Here is a 23,691-nt window from a genome sequence, read left to right on the forward strand (position 1 = left end):
CAATTCATAAACCAGCTGATGAATTGATAAAATCAGAAATAATCAGTCTCTTTCATCCTTTAAGTTGATTATGATGGCAATTAGAGGAAAATAGCACAACAAAGATCTTTTATTCAAAGTAACAAATTAAATAAAAATCAAGTTTCAGCTTATTTCTGGCTCTGTTTTAAAACAAAACCTTGAACTAAGTCTTAACTTGGAGTTTTTGGAGGGGCTTTACAGTTTGCTGAGCACAAACAGAAATGACCAACCCTCTCTATTCAATCGGCCCCTCAGACACACACACACACACACACCCTGTTACCTCCCTCCACCTCCCCGCTCCCTCACAGCGTGCGGCTGAGTGTCGATGTGTACCAAGTCTCCCCTCGTGGTCTTCATACCTCTCTCTTTCTCTCCAGCCATGTGAGGCACAGGGACCTGCTCCGCTCGTTTTGGTCTTCACACTCTGGAGGTGATGATGAGAAAGTAAGTGATTTTTTTAAACCATCATAAATTTGCAGGGTGTTTGCATGTGGTCTGTTTTCTGTCTTTGTGGGTGAATCTCCTGCTTTTTTTTCTGCAAACTTCATCTTATCATCACCCTGAGCTTCTACCCATTTGTTTAGCACATCAGGTGATGCATGGTAGATGCTTCTGTTCAGTTTGGGCCAAAGTTGGATGAGAGAAAGATAAGGCTGAAGGGAGTTTTATCTCAAATCAACAGCATCTGGTTAATGAAATGGTGCCTGATTTTTAATAAGAAGCCTAAGTTTGCCACTAGCTGCATGTTACAGTAAGCGAAAAATAATGATTTGATTCTGTTAATAAGGGGGAAAAGCAATTTAGACTAAACTGTCCCTACGTCAAAAAATAATTGCCACTTTTTACAAAAGATCTGCACAAGAAAAACAATTGAATTTCTAAGCAGCTAAAAAAAGTAAGGCTTTAAAGTGGCCTAGTCAAAGCACGGTCCGACTTAAAGCTTATAGAGTGACTGTAAACAAGCCACTGGCTGATTATTCTAACAAACAAGAGTGTTACAAAATTTCACCACAGGGATTTAAAAGGCTATAGCTAATTATTGCTAATTCTTTTTGGCAGTTGTTGTTGTTCAGTTTAAGCAATAGCCAGTCACAAATACTCCCAGGTTGTTTGGATCATTTGATTTCTTTAAATAAAGGAACAATTTGAAATTTGAATATTAATCAGAACAAATTTGGTATTACACCAAAATCTCTTTGGTGATTTAGAACACTAATGTTTTTAGCAAAAAAGTAAAATAGAAGAAGCAAGGGAGGAAATACATATTTACATATTTATTTTGTATTAACTAATGATGAAACTTAAAACTGCCAGTGTAATTACATGCTATGTATGTTTTAAATGTTAATGAAGAGCAGAGAGTAAGTAATTTCTCTATATTTCCACTGTTAAATTAATATAATAATAAAAGTAGGGTTTTCAAGCCAAGCTTTTGCTTAAGCATTTGCCAATTATAGTGTTTTAGTAGTCTCTCTTGTGCAAAACACTATGAATTTTAACTAAAGGGGTCTGGGGAACAAAAAATGTACAAATAATGTTTAATAAAAAAAAACACATTTCCACTGACCAGGGCAAACCTGCTTAATATACCACGCATGTCAATGAACATGTCAATGATTTCTTGGTAAATGTACTCTAATTAGGCTAAGGACTCCAAATATAATTTCCCACCTCAATTAAAAACATACAAGGAGGAACAAATTAGTTAATAAATTCAGTGTTGTGAAGTAAAGTGGAAAGAAACAGTGAATGAACAAAAAGAAAAGAGCTTATAAAAGATACAAAATCCCAGGAAGCAACCCACCATTAGTATAATTAATTAGCAACTGGTCTATTCTAAACTTGTGGTCTATAAAGATGTTTCTCATTACCAGTGGATCATACAGGAATGTGACCAGATGGGTTAAAGCAAAGAGCTTCCATAGACATTTGCTCCAAAGCACTAATGGTATCAGTCATAAACAGGTCTCCAACCCTTTAATTGACCACAAACCAGTGGTGATCTGGTGCTATTTGGAAGATTTCTGACAAAACATTCAAACAAAGTAATCAGAAGAGAGGAGCACACATGAGGATTATAGAGAAGCTTTGGGATTACAAAATAGAGCTATTTTAAAACAGGAAAATATGTAATTCACAGTTATTGTAATTTCTCTGAAAGCTCATGCCGCAACACTCCACTCCTGAAGAAAACACAAATTGAAATTTAAAGATTGGCTGAAACGTCTAATCGAAAGGGCTGTCCTGTCATTCAGTCAATTACTAAAGCACTTCTTTAAAAGAAAAACTCTATTTTGCCAGTTTTGTCATACTAAAACCGGAAGTGTGACATCACTAGAGATTGGCTAGCCAACATGGCAGATAAAGCGATGAAGATTCTCGCAAATCTTCGTCAAGTAAAGGCTGATTTATACTTCGAAACCAGGTCCTCTGCGTAGGTGTCGCAATGAACAGAAAGCCGTCCTCCGCCAAAATTGTAACTGACCGCAGACAGTGCCGCAGACAGGAGGCCGGCTTGTTTTGTTCATATGACCGAAAATGCAGAAAACAACTTGTGAAGTTGGACTAGCTAGAAGATGGAGATGCGCGAGAACGCTGGGACCCTTTCTCCACTTGGATCCCTGCTTTTTTTCGCCTTCATGTCCCTCCGTTGTCAGACTAAACTCACCCCCACTTCCTCTCCGCCTCGGCCGTATCTAGACCCACAGTGTATAGCACAGACCACGCTTCAATATTGAGCATAAATCAAAAATGTTTGCGTCAAGCTCACTACGACACACTGCTGCAGGAGTATAACCAGCCCTTAAGCGTATATCAATGACGAGCAGAATTCTGTTGATGAGCACGTCCTGCAACTGCTGCCCTATATGTTTAAGCCTAATGCCTCATCAGATTTTAGGCCACTCAAAGATCCCTCTGAGCAGATCAATGCTAAGGATCTTCGGGTTATTTGGGATAACAGAAAAATTCGTAGATCAAAACCATAACGGCACCTCCTAACTCCTGTCAGTTGAGAGCATATCACCCAGTGTGACATCATTGTTTTTTTGTTTTTTGTTTTTGGCGAAAGCATTAATTTGCTTAGGCTATTGTAAAGGACAATTAGAAAACATCATCTAGTCATGAGACTAACGTTTAATTCTGAGAATGTCTTTTCCCACATTCTCTTTGTAGAATGTCCAAAAACGTCAAACCATTTGTGAGGTTTTAGATGAAGTGAGTTCATCCTTAAGCGCAAGGCACTGGTAGGACTGAGTCTATAAATATAGAAGAGGAGGGGAAAAAAAGGAAAATAAAAGGAGAAATTTCCTGAGACGATTTTTAGGAGAACATTGATATAAAAGGAGGAGAGATTTTTCAGACAATTTCAAACAAAACCAAAAGTATTTGTTTTAGAGAAAGAAAATAAAGCTGATACATAGATCCAGGCAGTCACCTGATTAAGACTCTATTGAAACATCTGAAGCTTTAAGGTAGGAATTGGTTAAAAAAACACCCAGACAATTCAAATCACCAGTTTCTACATACCGGAGATGCCTTAAGTTACCAACTGCTTCTTATACTATGTATTCATTACATTTTCAGTTCATTTTTATTCTTTTGTTATTGTTACATACTTGAGATGTTACCAGTGCATGGTGTGAAATTTCTGTCAACATATATATATATATATATATATATATATATATATATATATATATATATATATATATATATATATATATATANTATATATATATATATATATATATATATATATATATATATATATATATATATATACCGGTACACATGTTATTTGGTATTTGGGTGCAGTGCAAACTAAGTAGGACTAGTCCTTCTTGGAGCTCTCTACTTGTAGGCTTTTTTCAGGTCCTCCTAAATGACTAAGGTTTGCTAGGTTGTCATGTACCAACATGTGACGGAAACACTGGTCATGTGAGGCTTTCCTTTAAATGGATTAGTCTGTCTTTTTTTTTTTGCTGCTCCTGCATGTTGTTGATCCCTGCTCTTTGTCTGGTGAAAAAGGTTGAGGATGTGAAGGAGTAGTGTTTACAAATTAGACATCTATGGGTCAGATTATGTTTGTTTATCTCCACCTGGTAATACTGTTCTATTCATGTCTCCTGCTTTAAAAAAAAAAGCACGTTTTTTTATGAATACTGAAAATGCATCTCTGTTAGTAATTTATAGATTATCTCTCTTGGTCAACAGAAATTCACTTCAATGTATTTGTAGATCCTCAATATAAAAAAAACTGTCTCTATGTACAAGACAAACCGGTCCAATGCATGTCAATCTATATTAAATTGAATTTGAATCATATTCATTTCAGATCAGTCCCCTTCCCTCCAGTCTAATTCAATCACATTGTAAGATTTGATTTCATAAAGTTTATATCAAAACAAATTACTGATCATTTAAAAAGCCAACCTGGTAAGAGTTATCTAAGGAAACCCAGTGTATTGCTTTAAGTCAATGACTTTGCTGCAGTTTCTTATTCTGAGAAAGAACATGGCAATAGTGGAGAGGAAATCAAAAAAAGAACCAGACTGATATTATCAGTCACCTGCTTCAACCAGAGGAAAAGAAGGAGATGCATGAAAAGAAATACTAAAACATTGGATGAAAAGTACTTTAAGAGAAACTGAATGAACACAGATATAACAGGCAAATATGTGTAAGGTAAGATCACTATCAATAGAAACGTATGTCTAGGTGTCTGGATTTCTTAAAATATGTCAATGAACATGAATATAATCGAGGCTTTTGTTTCTTTTTGTCAATTTATACATACATGTGACTTTAGATGTTTCCATTACAAATGACAGCATTGCAACAATACAACTACAAATAAAAAATCTACAAGAATTAATAGATAGCACCTGATGAAGCTGTTACACTCCTTACCAGTTGATAGTGGTAATGCACATGAAAGATGTTTGCATACTGCCTTTAAAGAAGAAGAAAAAGATGAAAACAGAACCATCTGTCATTACACAAGTGATAAAACAGAAAGGATTTTAAAACATTTATTTTCTGAGAAAATACATAATTAACCTTTAACACATTATAGTTTATTAAGCTTACTACTTTAAAGGGGGAAAAACATAATTTAGGTCTTTTTTTATAAATTCAAATCGAGGTCTACCTGGATGTACATCTGGTTGCGCATGCTCACATGAGCTGATGGTATGGATGGGTAGAGATGGGTAGTTCTGTTATCTTCTGCTTCTTCTCATTTATTTGTAAAATAAAAAAAAAAGAACTTTATTGATCTCACAATGGAGAAATTAACTCTCTGCATTTACCCCATTCCCTTGCGCCCGTAGCAATCATGGGTTAAGGGTTTTGCTCAGAGACCCACAGTGGCAGTCTGGCAGTCTGTGGGAGGGGCCCACCACTCCCTTTAGTTATTGGCAAACAACCTTCTGGTACATTACCGCCACCAACTGATGAGGGGTATAACAGCTATATCAGGAGTTGTAGTTTGTACTTGTAAATTAGTTATTCGTACTCATAGTTTTTAAAAGTTTTAACTTTTACACTTGTTTTAGTAACTTTTAAACATGTTTTTTGACAGATAAAACATCTGATGTCACATTTATGTGTCAGTTGACAACAAGAAACAAATCTTAAAATGCATTCATTTGCAAATTAAGACACATTTGCATACATTTTATTTTTGCTTTTATCTACTGTAACAACGTAGGCTTTGCTTTGTCTAGAGAGGGGCAGAGCTAAACAATAACTGGACCAGGGGAACTTTCTGCAGAAAGAAGTAATGTTAGGGGGGGTGGTGGCCTAGTGGTTAGGGCATAGAGCTTGAAATCCAGAGGTTCTGAGTTAAAGCCCCACTCCCACAGACTGCCACTCTGGGTCCCTAAGCAAAGACCCTTAACCCCACACTGCTCCCCGGGCGCCGCACAATGCAAGCCCACTGCTCCCCAAAGGGATGGGTTTAATGCAGAGAGTGAATTTTGTTGCTTTGTACTTGTGACACTGTAATGACAATAAAGTTGAATTCTATTCTAAAAATCAGAGATGAAATCTGCTACTGCAGAAAGGTACTGCAAAATCACATTTTGCATATTTTTTTAATAAGATAACAGTTTTAATGTTAACATTGTATTCAAATAACAACTAGAAGTGTTTGTTTTATCTAATCTACAGCCCTGATAAGGATTACCGATGATTACCACCTTAAATCAGAGGTCTGACTCTGATTTAAGGTGGTGTTCAATTTCTTTTATGAAGCATGTTGCGTTTACAAAATCTTCTAAGAATCATTTCAAATGTTCCTTAAAGGGATTTTCTCTCGTATGCATTTCCCTAAAGATATCAAACACTTCCTAAACCATCCTGGCTTGATTCTGTCCTCTAGAAAGCTAAATAAATTGGGTTTACTGATAAGCAGGACAGCAGGAGGAGAAACAAGATGATCTGTGCAGCTGTGTGCCTTTTTAGGATTCCTCCTCTCTACCTCCTCTTGCCGGGGCCAAACCGCCATCATTAGGTTTGGCACACCACCAGAGCATCCATTGTTAGGGCAGCCATGGCACGTTAGTGTGTCTTTTTAACTGTGGCTAAACTCAGTCTATTCACTTGTAAAAGAGAGCAGCCATTGGCAGAAAGTTGGCAGGTTGCACAGAGAGGCCATTCACCCTGCTAGGAAGGAGCTGAGAACACTGCCTCGGAAATGGTCCTCTGTGAATATTTTGATGGAGATGCTTTGGGTGCCCTCTCAATATCCATTTGCTCTGAGTAGAAAATCTCCAATGAATGACTTCAATATTATTGCTGGTTACAGCTGGGTGATTGCTTGATTTTATGTCGGGGCTGCTGACTGAAATAGAATTTAAGGAATCTGCATTTGGTTTGTTGTCAGTCTTTTGTTTTAGATTAAGGAGGAATCCGGATCTGGAATCCCAGGTTTTCTGGCTGTGAGGAGGACTGGGTTAATTCACTGTTGCCTTTCAAGATATCTGGGCCGAGTCCAAGTGCTCGGGTGGTTTCAACAAGAGGCTGATATACGAGGGTCAGATGCAGGACCCCCAGCTTTTATTTAGCAGGCTTGCAGGGAACAAATTACAGGGCCTCTGAATGAACAAATAATTACTTGTAATTAATTTCCCTGTCATACATCTTCTTACCACTAAGTATTTAGCTTAAAGCACTCTCGTGTCCTCCAGTGACTCGGCAGGCTCATATTTTGCTCAAATTCTCCATCTTTTGTTTTTAGAACACAACATATGATGATGTTATTTAATGGAAGTTCTGGGAAAAGTGAGAGAAACAGTCCTTTCATCCATAGAGTAAAAAAAAAAAAATAGAAATAGCACCGTGTTTGCATCAGTAGGTTGTTTGATGTATTGAAGCTTGTGATCTAGTCACAAAAGGGATTTAGCTATGCCCCGCTCTCCCCTCCTTAGAATCAACTCATTCATAATCAAGCAGTGGGTTGAAGGTACCCAAGTGAATCGCACCATGGGAGGGCCATCCTTTTAACTTCTGGTAAGAGTAAAACGTTCTCACTATAGTTTCTTCTAAGGACAAAGCCAAGAGTGCCTGAATAGGACGTTCTAGTGAGTAAATGAGGCAGACTCTAAAATACAATAGTGGCTTTGGCTTTGAACAACCATTTTACAACTTTCTGTCAGGATTTGGTTGAGGTTTATGGACCCAAATGCAGAGGCAGGGAGGCAGAGGTGAGTTTCTTGTGGATTTAATGAAGAGTTAACAAACAACTGAGGAAGGAATCCAAAGATCCAAAAATCAAACATGAAAACAAAGTCAAACAAACCAGAACCAAGGAGACATCTGGGGGAAAACAATCATGAGGAAGAAAACTCAGAGAGACGGAGTTGGAGGAAGTTTGACAAGGAACCAACACTGAGGAACTGAACAGAGCATGTATTTATGGGAGACTGAAACAAAGAGAGGACTAACGAGCAGATTGGGAGCAGGTGTGAACAGAGCAGGCAGGAAAAGAGTTAGAGAAAGAGGAGAACACAAGAGGGCAGCAAAGGCCAACAAATAAAAACCTGAAAACAATCAGAAAACACAACAAAAAAAGAATTAAAACACTAAAACAAGAAAACATGGAGCAAAGTAAAACTAAAAACTCAAAAGAAAACATAACAGAACCAGAACTAGGACACTTTCCATTGCAATCTTTGGTTGTAATATGTTCAACGAAGGTTGCAGAAACACCGTTTGCAGTATATTGTAGGTCATGCAGCTTTTTCCTAACGTATCATAAGTCAGATTGATATGTGTAGTTAATTCTGATACAGCAAGCATCCTTCGGAAAGTGTTCACAAAAGGGAGTATCAGTTTTATTTGTTGCATATGCTTGAATTACAGAGACAAAATACCCCTATTTACCCCTTTAAAAAACACGTGAAAGGAAGATGCAGGATGCTTTAATTGACATTTTCAGTTGTAAACATGGGTATAAACTGTCTTCCCCATTTGGTAATCAAAGATCCTAAATGCTGCTGAGACACTTAGTCAATATGCCTGCAGCACTGCTTAGAGGTCAAAAATAGTTAAAACTAAACAGGGATTAGCCTTGCTGTGAAGCAGTGCCTGAGAGGACAGTCATGGTGATGTTAAAAACAGGATTTGGTGAAGTACTGTGGTTTGCATTTTTAAGGAACAGTAGTCTATTAATGCCTTTTTTACCCCTACAGGGTTATCTAAAGACATGCCAGAGTTTGTCTATTAGTTGAAAAGGCCTACAGCTGTTTCTCTTGTCTTTTTCCTCTTAGGCAGTTGCTTTAAAAGTATGTAGTCCATGTGCTCAAAGTCAAGGATATCCCTCAGTTTGTTGTGAGATTTCAACCACTTCACTGAGCTACCTGGGGTGAGTCACTGAAGAAGTCATGTGTCAAGGAAGGCGAACAGGGGGGAGGGACAAGCAGACGAACAAAATTGACGTGTCATGGAACATGGAACCAATCGTGTACAATGGACAGTCTTTTGTGATTGGTTGGGGTTATTCATTGATTTCTCACTGTAGCAGGGACCATTTATTTCACTTTCACTTCCAGACCTTCTATTTAAATACTTGCAAGGCGGCTATGGGGAGATCTTTAGGCCACATGGCAAAAAAATGCGTTAGAAGAGATCTCCTACTGCACCTTTAATTAAAGCAAACAAAACAATTTTCCTTTTTTTTTTTTTTTTTTTTTTTTTACTAAAACAAGCAAATTTAATGAGTTAGGGAAACTGATCAGGAAGCCTTATGGAAACCTAGTAGTGAGATTGTATGAAAATATTTTACCATGAAAAACCTGCAGAACCTACATAGAACTTACTGAAGATATAGCTTGCCTGCAATTTAAGAATCATTTAAATAAATGTTGGAATTTATAGGAGCAAGAAGGCTCAGATTTCTTTACATAAGAAGTTTCTGTAGGATATGGCCCCTGATAAGCAGTAGTTCATGGGTAGATGTGCTTTGACTTTCAAGTATTTACTTTTGAGAGATTTAGCTGCTATATAAATAATGATTCATACAAAACTTTATAAAGGAGCAAGGTCTTCCAGAAAATTGCTCTTGTGAAGAGACCCCCAGGTATGATCAACAACAGATTTTGTGTGGGACCAGATTGCAATTCTAGAAATGTATTGCCACAGGTGGAGAATCTAAGAAACAGGTTAAATTTTAGAGGTAGCCATTGTTTCACAAACCGCTGAAAATGCCAGAATGTGCAACGTAGGGCAATATTTATAAAGGAGGCCACAGAAAATAGGATGAGCACATAGTGGTTTACATTTTGAAGTATTTCTACATCTGGAAGACCTATTAGATGAACTTCAAAGGTGGATGTCCTTTTGAAGCTTGGAGGTCTGGAAATGTGAACATCTTTGGGATTTATCTGACTCTGGAGTCTCTTTTTTCTGTTTCATTGTCCAGCAAAATCATATGTACATTGCAAACATGTATATCCTTACAGACCAAAGCATTTTTTTTTTGCAAATTTAAGCCTTTGCAAACATCCCTATATGTTTTATTTCATGTTTGAATACCCCACTGTGTTATTGGTCCAAGTAAGTAGTTATATTATGCACAAAGTACCGTTTACAGATATAATCACAAGGGGATCTTGTTGAGAGAAGATCTAAGAAAAGACAATTGAGCTGTTGTTTGTAAAGGGCTGAATCTTTTCACCAAAGAAAGATGAATATTTAAAGAGCTTCCCCAAATCATGTGGCATTGACAAATGTTAGTGTGAAGCAAAAGAACTAAAGAGTTGTCCATATATAGGCATTGGGTTTTAAGGGGAAGCAAACAGAGCCGTTTCTGGTGTAGGAATCTGTTAACATAAGAGCCGATGATGGACAACAGACCTCTAACAAATGACCTGAGGTCCATGTTTGTTTGGGTCAACGTTATTTATTTCAAGATCTGATGAAGCGTGCTCTCAGTGTAACATTTAATACCTGGCCTGTTTTCTGACTGTCAATTGTTTAGGTTTGCAGAGTCATTATTTAATTAAAGCAGTAAGTGCTAAGATGACTGCTGAATCTGCCTTCTTTTCTTTGTTTAAGACTCTCCTTGTAGAAATCCAAGTATTTAGGAAGCAAGATTAGTCCAGTGAGTAATACAGCAAATACAGAGCTACATATATACAGAGCTGTAATACATGGTGAAACATAGAGGTTTCTTTCACTGGTTTTATTTGCTGTGCTGTACAGCAGCTGGTTCCTGAGTTAAGACCTTGGCAAGGTTTCTTCTACATGGAGGTTACATGTTTTACTTTGAGGTCCTGCGGTATTTTTTCCCCCTCCATCAAAGCAAACATAAACAGGTCACATGAATTGAAGAGGGCATTTCAAATCTCCACAGAAGCTGTTATGGCTTTGTGGGAATTTTCCAACATCATAAATAAATGTTCCGACAGGCAAGCAGCAAACAGTGCTAAACCTGAATTTCTTCAACTTTACTTCCTACTTGACCCAGACTCTGGTTTCCCACTTAATCAAAAATAGCTAAGGGCTGATTTAAGCTGGAAGGCTAAATGTTTTGTGGCTAATATACACAATTTAGAGTCAGAAGAGTGATGTTGGGATGTACTGTAATGGCCCCAAAGCTGTGAAAGTAATGCAACTTTGTATTCCAAGGTCAGAAGATATGAAATCCTCCATAAATAGTCTTTTAGCTATTTTGATGCAGAGAATAGAGTTATAGTCAAGACCACACAAACCAAGACCAAGGAGTACTGAGACCGAGACAAGACCAGTTCTTGTCTTGATCTTGGTCTCTAAGGCTACGTTCACACTGCAGCCTAAAGTGACCCAAATCCGATGTTTTTGGCCCATATGCGACCTGGATCTGATCTTTTCATGGCAGTCTGAACAACACAGATCAGATTTTTTCCAATGCGACCCAGGCCACTTGGCTATGTGGTCCTGAATCCGATGCGAATCTGATCTTTTCAAATGCGACCCGTGTGTGAACGGCCAGGTCGGATTCATCAGTTCACACAGGAGATCACACACAAGTTGTATATATTTGGAAATATGAACGGCAACGCAAAAAAAAATCGGAATTGAGCATCAAGGCCTGCAGTGTTACGGTAGCCTAAAGGTCTTGGCCTCGTTTCATTACTCCTTGGTCTCAGTTGGAGTAGTCTTGTCTCTAACACTAGTGAGAAGCAGTGCATTTGCTCTAAGTCATTCCAGGAAGATGGAGCTCATTACCTTATCTCTAAAGGGGTGTCCCCACCAAACAAAGGAGCCAAATTTCAGTCACATGAACTAAGAATCTCATTCTTTGGTCATAAATCACACCTCAAGACCAAATATGGCAGAACATAGCTTGTTATATAAATACAGAACATTGTTTTAGGGCGCAGTTATTTCTTCACCAAAACAGACATGATTAACATTTATATAAGTAATGATAAGGCTCCAACTCATGTATTCATCTCCTGCTTCATTGTATTACCCATAAGTTAATATAGATAAATTACTTCTAAAAACTAAGGGTTTGTTCAGAGTCTATTTTACTGCCTAACCAGTTGAGTATGTTTGTGTTTTTACTTCTACCAGATACAGACGGACAGTCTGTGTATGTCTATACTTTTTTTTTTTATGGTTCAGCCCTAAAGAATCTGACTGACACCCTCATTGTTGCAGAGCACAAAAATCCCAGAACGCTAGGCCTCTCAGTAGCCCTGCTATACACTGCGTGATGTGCAAAGCCAAATTACAAGAGGGAGGCCAGCGGTGGAAGCTGTGATTCCTTTGCTTCATTGAACAGCAATGTAAGAACCAGCAGGTTCCAAAAACCTCTGCCTCAACACAAAATCAGGTCTCACTGTTAGTAAGAGACAAACAGGCAAATCTTCATCACTGTCTTTTTCATGGCTGGCAGCAAACTAAAGAGATAAACTGATGTCATGAAGTTGCATGCCTTTCTTTCTCAACAGTCTGAAAATGGAGTACTATCTAAGACCAGCAAATACTTTTTTAAAAGAACTGAAAACGATCAAACTTGTATTAAAACATATAAATAGAAAGAACAGCTCATCTTTGGAATTTTTTCAGATTTGGAAAAATGGGTAATTTCATTCCTTGGATGCAAAAATAACATCAACCATCACTCTTGTTAAGACCATGCCATTATGAAGCAATAGTTTAAAGCAAGCTGCGAGGGTTAGCATATCTGTCTGTTAAACAGCATACTGCTGGTTCAATAGTTCTCTGACTTCTGTCATCTTACAATCAAAAACTTCAAAGTCTTTAAATCTGATTTTATTTGATAGTTTAATACAAATTTGATATGTGTTGAAAGAATTTGCCTTCAGTCTTCCTGTAACAATGAATCGGTGAACCGGCTTTTACTGGAAATCAGCTAAAGACTACCAGTTTCACACAACTAAAGAATTACATTTTTGCAGTCTCCTTTGCAGTCATTTTAAGTCTTTCCAAACAATCACAGTTTCTATTTGAATTAAAGAATATGCTTCCTTCTAAACCTATCCATTCTAGCTCGGTCCTCCATGTTTATGGTTGTTGTCCTACCAGAAGGTGAACTTCCCCCTAGTCTACAGTCTAGTTTTCGTCTATGCCTTACATGTATTTAGCATAGCTAAGCTTCCCATCAAATCTAACTGCATTCCATGTATCTGCAGAACAAAAGCAGGTCTTTGGCATGATTCTGTCACTTCCATATTTCACCAAGAGGTTGGTGCGTTAAGAGATGTAACTTGTGTTTTCATCACGCAGAGGGTTTTGCAAAGATAGTGTTGCAGTCAAGACCACACCCAACAAGACCAAGGAGTACCAGGACAAAGGCAAGATTAAGACCTTTAAAGGCCAAGACAAAGATCAACCCTTATATGGTCTTGTCTTTGGCTTTACCTCTGAAGATCTTGGCCTTGTCTCAGTACTCCTTAGTCTTGGTTGGAGTGGTCTTGACTGCAAAACTATTCAAAGAGGTCTCAGCAAAATGGATCAAGGCAGTGTCAAATTTGCTGAAATATCTTTATCAAATCCATGGTCGATCTTTAAAATAGGAAGATCACTATAATGCTATAGTAGCCTGTTTTGGCATGACCTTTAACCATTTGGAGCAATTACGTGTTAGCAATTAACATGTATAAACCATTGAATATATAAATATAAATAATTGTGTTTTTGTTACAATGAAATTAGAGTTTGTAAACTGGAGGTGCATGTGTCTAAGTATGGTGGGAACAGTAGAAAACCCCCATCCTAATAGCAGCAAAGGGCAGTTGGACCCAACCCAAGAGGTCCAAAGCAGATTCAGGCAATTCAGTCCAGCACATCTCCTCCTGGTGCCACAAATTATCCCACCTGAATAGTAACGGAGCATTGCTGCCATGGCACAGGATCCACAGTAGGACCCAGGGTACTACTTTGTACCAAAAACAGCCCCACTTGTTGTGACAATCTATGTCTCTGGTGTTGCACCTTAAATATATCTAAACCTGAGGTGTAGAGTAAGGACAGATATGACGAAGTGGTTGGGACCATAAGGCTGTAAGGCCTATCCCCCCCACACCCCAAAACCAGTGGCAATTTCTCATTGAATACTAGGGAGGCTAAACCTCACCTGTCGATTTCATAAAACTATTGGTCAAATATGCATCGTCAAACTTCATTAACTTAGCTTTAGCTTTTGAACTACATTAAATAAGTACTGAAATGCGACTGATTTCATGCTTATGTTGCACATTAATTAGCTGTTTATTCTGCTCTTAGACGAGATCTCTCCTCTGCTTAGGAGAAGCAGGACGCTGCCTGTCAATCTCTATAAGAAATCCCTGTTGAGGTTTGAGCCTCGGTCTATTGAAGTATAAGCAGTGAGAATGTAGAGCCCTGATTGGATAACACACCAAAATATGTCACTTCCAGTGAGGCTAAACCTCTTACGGAGAATATGGAGCAGGTTGTCCTCATGAGTTAAGAAGGAAAAACGATAATTCAGTCAGAATAGTCATCTTGTGCTGAACTATTACCATGGTTTCTGGAATTTATTATTTCAGAGTGGTTCACAAGCGCTAAAGTATCCCCTTGTAGTGATGTTTATTATGTGTTTCAACATTTCTTAATGCATGATGTTTGGATTTAATTAACACCACTGAGCCTCCCGTTTCAGAGAGCAGCAGCCGCCACTGCCCAAGAACCTCTTGATGTTTCTGTGTTTAAAACGTTCTTAACTAGCTCATCTTAAGAATTTATTTTAACTGACTTTCTTCCAACCATTTTTACACATAGACCAGAATTATGGAGCAATAAGAATAGCGTATCCCATGCATGAACTGTGGATCTTAGCAGCTTCCCATAGACCACCTGGCTTGAGGTACTCCTCAGTGCTCTCAACATTACAGCAATATGTGGTATGACTTTATCAGTAGTGTTAATGGTAGTTGCATTTCTGTTCAATCTGTTACATTTTCTAAAATCAGTCCTTTCTGAGATCATATTCAACCTAATTGTTCTTTTTTGCTGCCATTTTAAGCCATTACACATATTTTTTCTTGAATATTTGCAATTTCCGAAACTTTTGATGTGTCCTGTTTAAAGAAATCTCTGGTCACCTCCATAGGTACAAATCTATCTTTTTAACTTTTTTTTTTTATAACTCTTTGAATATCTTTAATGTAATCTTTGATCAGCTTAGCTTTAAACCCCCTGAATCCGTTTAGTTAGACCCAACAGTAATGACTGAAAAAATCCACTCTTCTACTGACCCCTAAATCATCACCAGCTCATCATCTGTGAGCAGATTTGATGAACAGAAATGGATTTTGATGAGAGTTCAAGCTCTGTTTGGCTGCAAGCCCAGACTGATATCTCAGAGGAGCCCCTCAGTCAGAAAGGGCTCTGCGGATGGCACCCTCAGTTTGAGAGCTGGCTTTAAAGAGATTGGTGGTTCTGGCTCCTTTGAGGTGAATTGGCCATGACAGAGTCCCGCTGACAGTGAGAGCCTGGGATGTCAGAGCAGACAAACAGAGGCAGCATGGGGACTCAGGACTGATTTAGGTGAATGTGGAATGGGGCAGAAAAAAGGCGGGCTGTAAGATACTATTTGGTCACTGTTTTTGATTTATTTAAATATTACTATGAGCTTTGCTTGTTGCATTTTTGGTTTTGTTTTGGTGTTGCAACATCTACTTATTTTTGCAGGTGATTCTTGGGGACCTAAATCAGGACTGAATGTGGTTGCAACTATGGTAACGACAGGGTGGGGGTTATGGGCCCTTTCCCCTTTTGGACTCATGCTGGTCATCGGTTGGTCTGTGTGTCTGTCGCAGCAGCAGAACGTCAGCCTCACAGACTGCAGCAGAAAAGAGCATCCAATTGTCTCCTATAAAGGTAAGTTTGTTTGTTTGTTTTTTTTAGCAAGAATGTGCAAGACTCAGCTTTGACTTTGTTTTGCACAAATAATCTTCTGCAGAGCTTTTAAATCTTGAATATGAAAAGCACAGTGCACATTTCTCATCGTGTTGATCATGCAAAGGCCAAAGTCCAGGGAATTAAAGCAAGTCTGTGTTAGGATAACAACTGACTTTCCTGTCTAAGCCTCCGGATTACTGTTGTGAATGTGAGCGTGTGTTTGAGTTCACATTTAGTGGCTTTGCAGCCAAGTTCACCCAAAGCATTAAGTGATCAGCCGGATTCACAAATCCGCTGATTCAAACTTTTCTTACAAAATGCAGGACCAACATTTACCGAAACTAGGAGATAAGTTCAATAAGCAACAATAATTGTTTAACTTTGAATATGATGTGTAACTAAGAGTATAATTTGGGAATTTTACAATGCCATATTAATTGTAGGCCTTTGTGTTTTCACTACAGGGTTAGTTAGAGAAAAGACCCTTAACCCCAAAGACCCTTAACCCCACACTGCTCCCTGGGCGCCGCATAAAGGCAGCCCACTGCTCCCCAAGGGGGATGGGTTAAATGCAGAGAGTAAATTTCGTTGAGCTATACTTGCGACAGTGCAATAACAATAAAAACGCTGAGGAAAGAAAAAAAAAAACATGATTCCAATTTAACAACAGTAGATACCCCATATTCTCGGAGGAGGAACATTGTTGCAAAGGTAGATAAAGGACAAAACACAGAAAGTAAATTAGTCATATAAGATTTTACTCTATAGGATGCACAATCTGCTTTAGTTTTTTTATTTATGGAAAAATCAAACAACAGGCAACCACAAAGCATTGAAAACAATAAAAATTACACTTTTCTTAACCCATTAAAGGTCCTCATAAAATCTAACACATTTCTTTCGAAGACAAAAAAAAATTCTGCTTTTAAATACCTATATATTGATATTTTTTTTTTTCATTTTAAAATCCAAGTTAAAATCTATTCATGCACGAAAAAATGATCTAAAATATTAACATAATTTCAGGGTATTTAACTCAAGGTCTTATTCACCTCTTTTTGTTTCTATTTGAACAGCACAAAAATATGTCAAGCTAAGATATACATGATGCAAAGATTACCAAAACAAAAGAAACAATAAGTATTTACATTATCAAATCATTAATTATGAGGTAAAACAAGGCAGTTCAGACCTTTTAAGAAAATTTTTGTAGAGTAAGGATGTGCCAGTCTATGGCAATAACTGTCAAATGTTCCTAAAGCAAAAACATCACCTGGAGGACTTCTGACCTTCGTTTTATAAATTGTTTTAATTCAGCTACTATGAAGGGTTTTTTCAAGCATATACTGTATGGTATTTTTTAACTGAATTTACGACCAAACTTTAACCAGTCCTACCCACATTCCCTCAGAGGGGGACTTGCTGCTGTGCTTGAGAAAAAGATCAGAAATCCACGGCTGGATGTTCTGTTTCAGGCATCATTAGACAGCTGTCTTAGACAAAGATATGTTTTTGATAGATGTGAGATGGCCCTTTTGTCCTATGAAGGGCTGATTTTGCCCAGCCACTTTTTCTAAATATTGAATCATGACTTTTAACTGTATCTGAGCCAGTTGAGGCCTCCACAGCTGTAGGTGTTATAGATTCTTCTGTGACCTCATGGATGATTGCCTCTTGGAAGCATTTTGGTAGGCTGGCTATATATTTTGTTCATTTGTGATTAATGGGGCCCACTGTGGTTCACTGCATTTACGAAGCCATAGAAATACCTTTGTTATACTTTCTTGACTGATATATGTCCATTTAACCTCCCGGAAAACTTGAGGTTGATTGGCATATCTTTTACCCTTAATAAATGCAATACATGTTAGATAATTTATGATCTCCTCAAAATCTGATTAGGTTCAAATATGTGGATTATCCTAGCAGAAAATGAAGAGCTGGATGTTTTATAGCTTTAACTGTGTTTGTATGAATTAAAATGCATAAATTAAGGAGGAAAATTGAGTTTATAATGTCAGCTTGACGTTCAAATGCTAAGGGCAGAAAAATAGAGAATAACATACTCCATGTTTGGCCATAACTGAGGATTTTCAGTTAACGTCAAAGCTTTTTTCTCACCCAAACGTATCAGGCTTAGAGGTTAATGAAAGGTTGTGAAGCTGTCTGGATCAAGTGGTCAGATGACACAGCAGAGGAATGGGACAGACTAGTTTAAAGTCAAAGCTCAGTTGAACATTAAGCTGCGAGGTCCCACTGAAAGCAAAAGATTTACAGACAAAGAATAAAACTTTTTTCCCCCCCCGTTTCTCACACTTGTCCATCCAATTTATTAAATCTTTTGATTTCCTCTTTAACTTTTTCCTCTTATGCCTTCTAATTCCCAGCTCTTAAGATGTGGGTGTTTGAGTTTTCCTATCCGGGAGTGAAGGATTTCTCCCAGCTAGCCATGGACGTCAGCAGAAACCAACTAATTTTAGGAGCAAGGTAAAAAGAATCAGCCCAGTGATTATAAAACCTGCTTTTAATTTATACTATATTAAAGATAGAGCAGATCCTTTATACTGTCCTTTAAACAAAAGAATGCTTTTTGACAGAAACGTCCTCTTCCAACTGAGTTTAAGCAACATCTCCCTCATCCAGGTAAGGCTGCCTAAAATATAATGAGTGTCTAGAATTCAAATTCTGAAATTCTGAATATAAGGACAATTTTCTCTTCTGAACTTTCTGATGCACAGACACAGTATTTAAACACCCTGAAATTTAAGACCAAGAACTGGTTATCTTTAGATTTTATTTATCTATATTTTAAGGTTTAAATTTATCCCATTTAGGCAAGAACTAAAAAAAAAAACCAAATTAAATGAAATCTCAGTATTTATCTGATTCCCCTGCCTTTCGGTATGATCAGAAACATATAGCTTAGTTGTTTTCACACTTTAACTAGGGGCTTGCATAACACACTGACACACTTCAGTATGGAAGTTGCATTGTGGCGTGGAATAACATAGCGCAGACCACGCTTCAAAATTGGGCATAAGTCAAAAATATCTGCATCATACCTGCGACAAGCTCACTGTGACACACTGCTGCAGGATTATAACCAGCACTTTAGGCTGCTACTGTTAAACAAGAAGTTAGACTTCATCAGATAGATTGACTTGAACTGCTGCATTTTGGTCTGATTTAACTTTTTAACTACTTAGCTATTGAAGCTACGGCTCTGATGGTGCTAATCACTAATAGGACAAGTTAAAGAGAACTGCAAATGAGACCTTAGTAATTGTTTAGTCTTTGTCAAAAATAATAGATTTTCAGAAATAAAGTGGAAGACTAAAATTAAATTGTTTCATGGGCTGTTGTAGCTCTTACAGATAAAAGCTGTACATGTAGTCAAAGCCTTAGAAAATAGAATTAAATTATAAACCTTTGATTATTTATCATCCATATTTTGGTAATTTTTAAATAAAATGTTCTATCCTAAAAAAAAAATTGGCTTTTGGTCTTAAGCGAAACATAAATCCCCTGCCTTTGTGGCATCATTGCAATTGTTTCCATTTCAGACTCTGTTTAATTGCTTGAAAATTCCAACTTCTTTATTAAAGTAAAGAATTAAACATAAACAGGCTGTTGAGCAGATAAATCAAGTCTTGAGGTTTACAACGAATCAAACTGCACCTTAATTTTATAAGCAAAAAATTTAAGCTATCTTTCCAATAGAGCTAACCTGAACATAGACACCAACTATGGGCAATATTGAGGGAGCTTTCTTACCTAATGCCTTTATTGGGAGGAAATGCAAAATTGGTCTCAAGGTGAGAAAACCAATATCCTATACTGGGTCCAGCATGTGATGCTTCTCATAATCTGTTTGTTATTGATAACTTGATTGAATGATTTAGTCCCAAATGAAATCAGTAGTGTGTCTCAGGTAACATCAGTGGTCCACTTTACCCACCTCACCAGACCAGTGACACACAAACATAATATTAACTGATGGTAACTGGAACACTTTCCTGGAATGTTTTTTGCTAATATTCATTATATAAAGCCCCAAATGAAAACTTTTTCCACTTTTTTTTTATTCAGGGAACTGAATGGGCTCCAGATGAAGACACAAAGCGTTCATGTCAAAGCAAAGGAAAATCTGAGGTCTGATGTTACAAAATCAGGCCAAATACACAATTGATACACAAACAAACAAATAAAAAACCTTTTACTCTTTGGTGAGATGACATTGTTTTCCTGCAGGACGAATGTCAAAACTACATACGGGTTTTGCTGATTAGTGGAAGAACGCTCTTCACATGTGGGACCAACGCTTTTACACCTGTCTGCGTATCTAGACAGGTTGGAACTCATTACTTGTTCTAAACAGTACCCCCATATCTTTGATCTATTTTTTTGTGTATATAGAAACTAAATTTGTGTATATTTTTATTCCCTTCTGTCAGATTTCCAACATCAGTCAGATTTTGGACACAGTGAATGGCGTTGCACGCTGTCCCTATGACCCCCGCCACAACTCCACCGCAATGGTGACACAGAGGGGTGAACTGTATGCCGCCACAGTGATCGACTTCTCTGGACGTGACCCGGTTATCTACAGGAGCCTGGGGAACATGCCGCCTCTTCGGACCGCACAGTACAACTCCAAATGGCTCAATGGTTAGCAGAGCATTACACCAGTTCACGCTTTTCTTTACTGAACTAACTTTCAAGTTCCACCTTATGAAATTCCACAGAAACAGTAAATAATGGCAGGCGGTGGGTTTAACCATCAGATAACTCTAAAGTGTCCAAAAAATTTCTAGAATGGCTCTAAATGTTCTTCATCCCCGTGTTTATTCACGTTTGTCTGATTCATCAACAGAGCCTCATTTTGTGTCCGCCTATGAAATCGGCCGATTTGCCTACTTCTTCCTGAGAGAAACTGCTGTGGAAAACGACTGTGGGAAGATGGTGATCTCTCGGGTGGCGCGGGTCTGCAAGAACGACATGGGGGGACGTTTTCTGCTGGAAGACACCTGGACCACCTTCATGAAGGCCCGTCTTAACTGCTCACGATCTGGCGAAATCCCCTTTTACTTCCACGAGCTGCAGAGCACCTTCCACTTGCCAGAGCAAGACCTCATTTATGGCATCTTTACCACAAATGTGTAAGGATCATTCATTCAGTTTTGACATGTGAAATCTTGGCCCTCTACCTTCTCGATTTTATTAATCGGTTCAGATCAGACTACTATTAACATCATCTTCTTTCCTTTAGGAACAGTATGTCAGCTTCCGCTGTTTGTGCCTTCAATCTGAGCTCCATCACTTTGGCTTTCAATGGACCCTTTCGATACCAAGAGAACCCTCGCACTGCTTGGCTCTCTGCTCCAAATCCTATTCCAAATTTCCAGGTATAAACCTCAAAGCATAGAGAATCTATTGCACACTTGGGTATTCACAGACTAACAGTAGACTTAACATCTGGACAAGTCGAATAATGTGATGTCTTCATAGAACGTTGCATCAACTCGACTTCGACTTTCACTGTCAAATAGTCAACTTGGAAAAATCGCAATTTGTTAATGCCCTATTGCACACTGAATTCAAATGAAAGCTGTTCCTTTCCAGTTCTTTATTTTTACAGTTATTTCACCCAAAGAATGGAAAATACTGTAATTAGAATTTAGTAGGTCTAGGTCTAGGTCTGGGTATGATTTGAAAGTAAATTGTACTGAAAATAATTTTAGGACTTTACTCTGTCTTGTTATCTCTGTCCTGCAGAAATAAAAAATGTTATAAAAAATACATATATATTTGATAAAAATGTGGTAAACAGGCTGTAAAATGTGTAAAAACAGTGATATACTTGAGCTATTTTTGAGAGGCAGTGGTATTACTTGCTGAACGTTGAAATTTATTACAATGGTCACAGCTGCATCTGTTCCACCATCCATTCCTTTAATCTGTAGTATTTTGGATCTATATTTAAAGACAGATCTTTATAGAAATGTTTTTTTGAATATTCACAAACGTTTGTGTAGAACCATAGCTAAAAAATGTGTAATATCTATGAACATTTTTCAAGTGAATTTTTTTTGCTCCCCTCAGAAAGTCAAAATCATACATTACATGGACCTCTTACACCCACAGAGAAATAGTATAAGCCTTTCTTTTTTGTAATTTCTATAATCATGGCTTACTTGTAAGACAAAGGACTGTAGGAAATGTTGCACTCGTGAAAGGGTACCAGCCTTGAGAGGACTGTAAAGCAAAATTCATTTTTCCACCTTTTTTATTGTTATTACACTACAATGTACTCTCTGCATTTAATCCATCGCCTTGGGCAGCAGTGGGCTGCCACTGTGTGGCCCCTTGGGAGCAGTGTAGATTTAAGGGTCTCTAAGTGTGGGGTTAAGGGTCTCTAAGTGTGAGGTTAAGGATCTTTGTGTATTTGCAACTGATTTGCAATGAATTTGCAACAAATGTTTCTGTAAAGATCTGTCTTTAAATATGGGTCCAAAATACTACAGCCTATAAAGACGGATGGTGGAGGCTTTGAAGGTTTTTAATAAATAATATACGAGTTTCACTTTCTGACTAACAAAACATATTGACATTTTTCACATTTCCTTTTGAGAATACCTAGAGACAGCCCAAAATGGCCCGAGGAGCCTATGCAGTTTTAAAAGGAAAGTTTTAACAATAGTCAGAGTTAATACTCATGTTTAGTAGAAAAAAATCTCTCATTTGTGGATGCCAAAATGTGAAATACAGGATCCAAAACATAAAATTTTTAACCGTTTGTGCCTTTTGATCCTTATTTTAGTGTGGCACACTAGAGGAGGATGGTCCGGGGGAAAACCTAACGGAGCGCAGCCTTCAGGACGCGCAGCGGCTCTTCCTCATGAACGATGTTGTCCAACCCATTTCCGTCAACCCTTTGCTTACACAGGACAACATGCGCTTCTCCAAGCTGGTGGTGGACATTGTGCAGGGCCAAGATGCTCTCTACCATGTCATGTACATTGGCACAGGTGAGAAAGGGAGATTTTTTTTTTCCTCTATAAAATTCGGGATAATTTTTTTGGCAGTTAAAACCCGATTTGGTCTGACCAATCAGATTATGGCAGCATCCTGAAGGTTCTGGCTACGACCAACAAAAGTCTTCATGGCTGCTACCTTGAAGAGCTCCGGATCCTCCCTGACGGGCAAAGGGGAACAATCAAGAGTTTAAAAATCCTTCAGAAGGACAGGTCGCTGTTCGTGGGGCTTGATGACCGACTGGTGAAGATCCCATTGGAACGCTGCTCCAGTTATCCAGCTGAACGGTACAAACCAACCGCCTTTTATACGAGACTCAGAATTACCAGCCAGATGTAGAATGCCTCACAAAAATTTAAGACATCCAGACTGAAATCCTTATGTAAACATCAGATATCATTTAGATGATGTTTTGATCTAAACTATTGTGTTGAAGCAGCATTTTCAGTTATGTCTAGTAGGGTCATCATCCTGCTGGTGGGTAAGGCACCATCACAAACTCACATCTTTTGCTGCATCCTACAAGTCTTACTTTAGGCTTGTCCTGTGTTTAGCTCCATCCACTTCCCCTTCATGCCTAATCAGAAGAATTTTTCTATGTTTGAATGTTGCAGTGTTTACACTTTCCCCAGCGCTGTTCATCGTAAAACTGGAAAGGGAACTTCCTGTCAGGTTTGGTGGATTTTTGTTGAAGACCCAGATGCAGAGATGAAGAGAAGGAGATGATTTCTTACAGATTTAATGAAAATGTTG

General features: G+C 38.1%; 1 protein-coding gene across 1 annotated transcript in view; it reads left to right on the plus strand.

Moving 5' to 3' along the window:
• Positions 1–332: 332 nt before the first annotated feature.
• The window catches only part of LOC107092226 (semaphorin-5B-like), a 33,553-nt gene continuing 10,194 nt past the window's right edge, over positions 333–23,691 (plus strand). Inside the window, exons 1-11 of the mRNA XM_015386559.1 lie at positions 333–468; positions 15,694–15,882; positions 18,291–18,390; positions 18,501–18,546; positions 19,993–20,055; positions 20,155–20,253; positions 20,358–20,571; positions 20,777–21,062; positions 21,173–21,308; positions 22,724–22,931; positions 23,018–23,225. Of these exons, the coding sequence (XP_015242045.1) occupies positions 15,738–15,882; positions 18,291–18,390; positions 18,501–18,546; positions 19,993–20,055; positions 20,155–20,253; positions 20,358–20,571; positions 20,777–21,062; positions 21,173–21,308; positions 22,724–22,931; positions 23,018–23,225 (1,505 nt within the window). The 5' untranslated portion in view covers positions 333–468; positions 15,694–15,737. The remainder of the gene's footprint in view (positions 469–15,693; positions 15,883–18,290; positions 18,391–18,500; positions 18,547–19,992; positions 20,056–20,154; positions 20,254–20,357; positions 20,572–20,776; positions 21,063–21,172; positions 21,309–22,723; positions 22,932–23,017; positions 23,226–23,691) is intronic.

Source organism: Cyprinodon variegatus, unplaced genomic scaffold (assembly GCF_000732505.1).
Source record: "Cyprinodon variegatus isolate N-32 unplaced genomic scaffold, C_variegatus-1.0 Scaffold371, whole genome shotgun sequence".
NCBI lineage: Eukaryota > Metazoa > Chordata > Actinopteri > Cyprinodontiformes > Cyprinodontidae > Cyprinodon > Cyprinodon variegatus.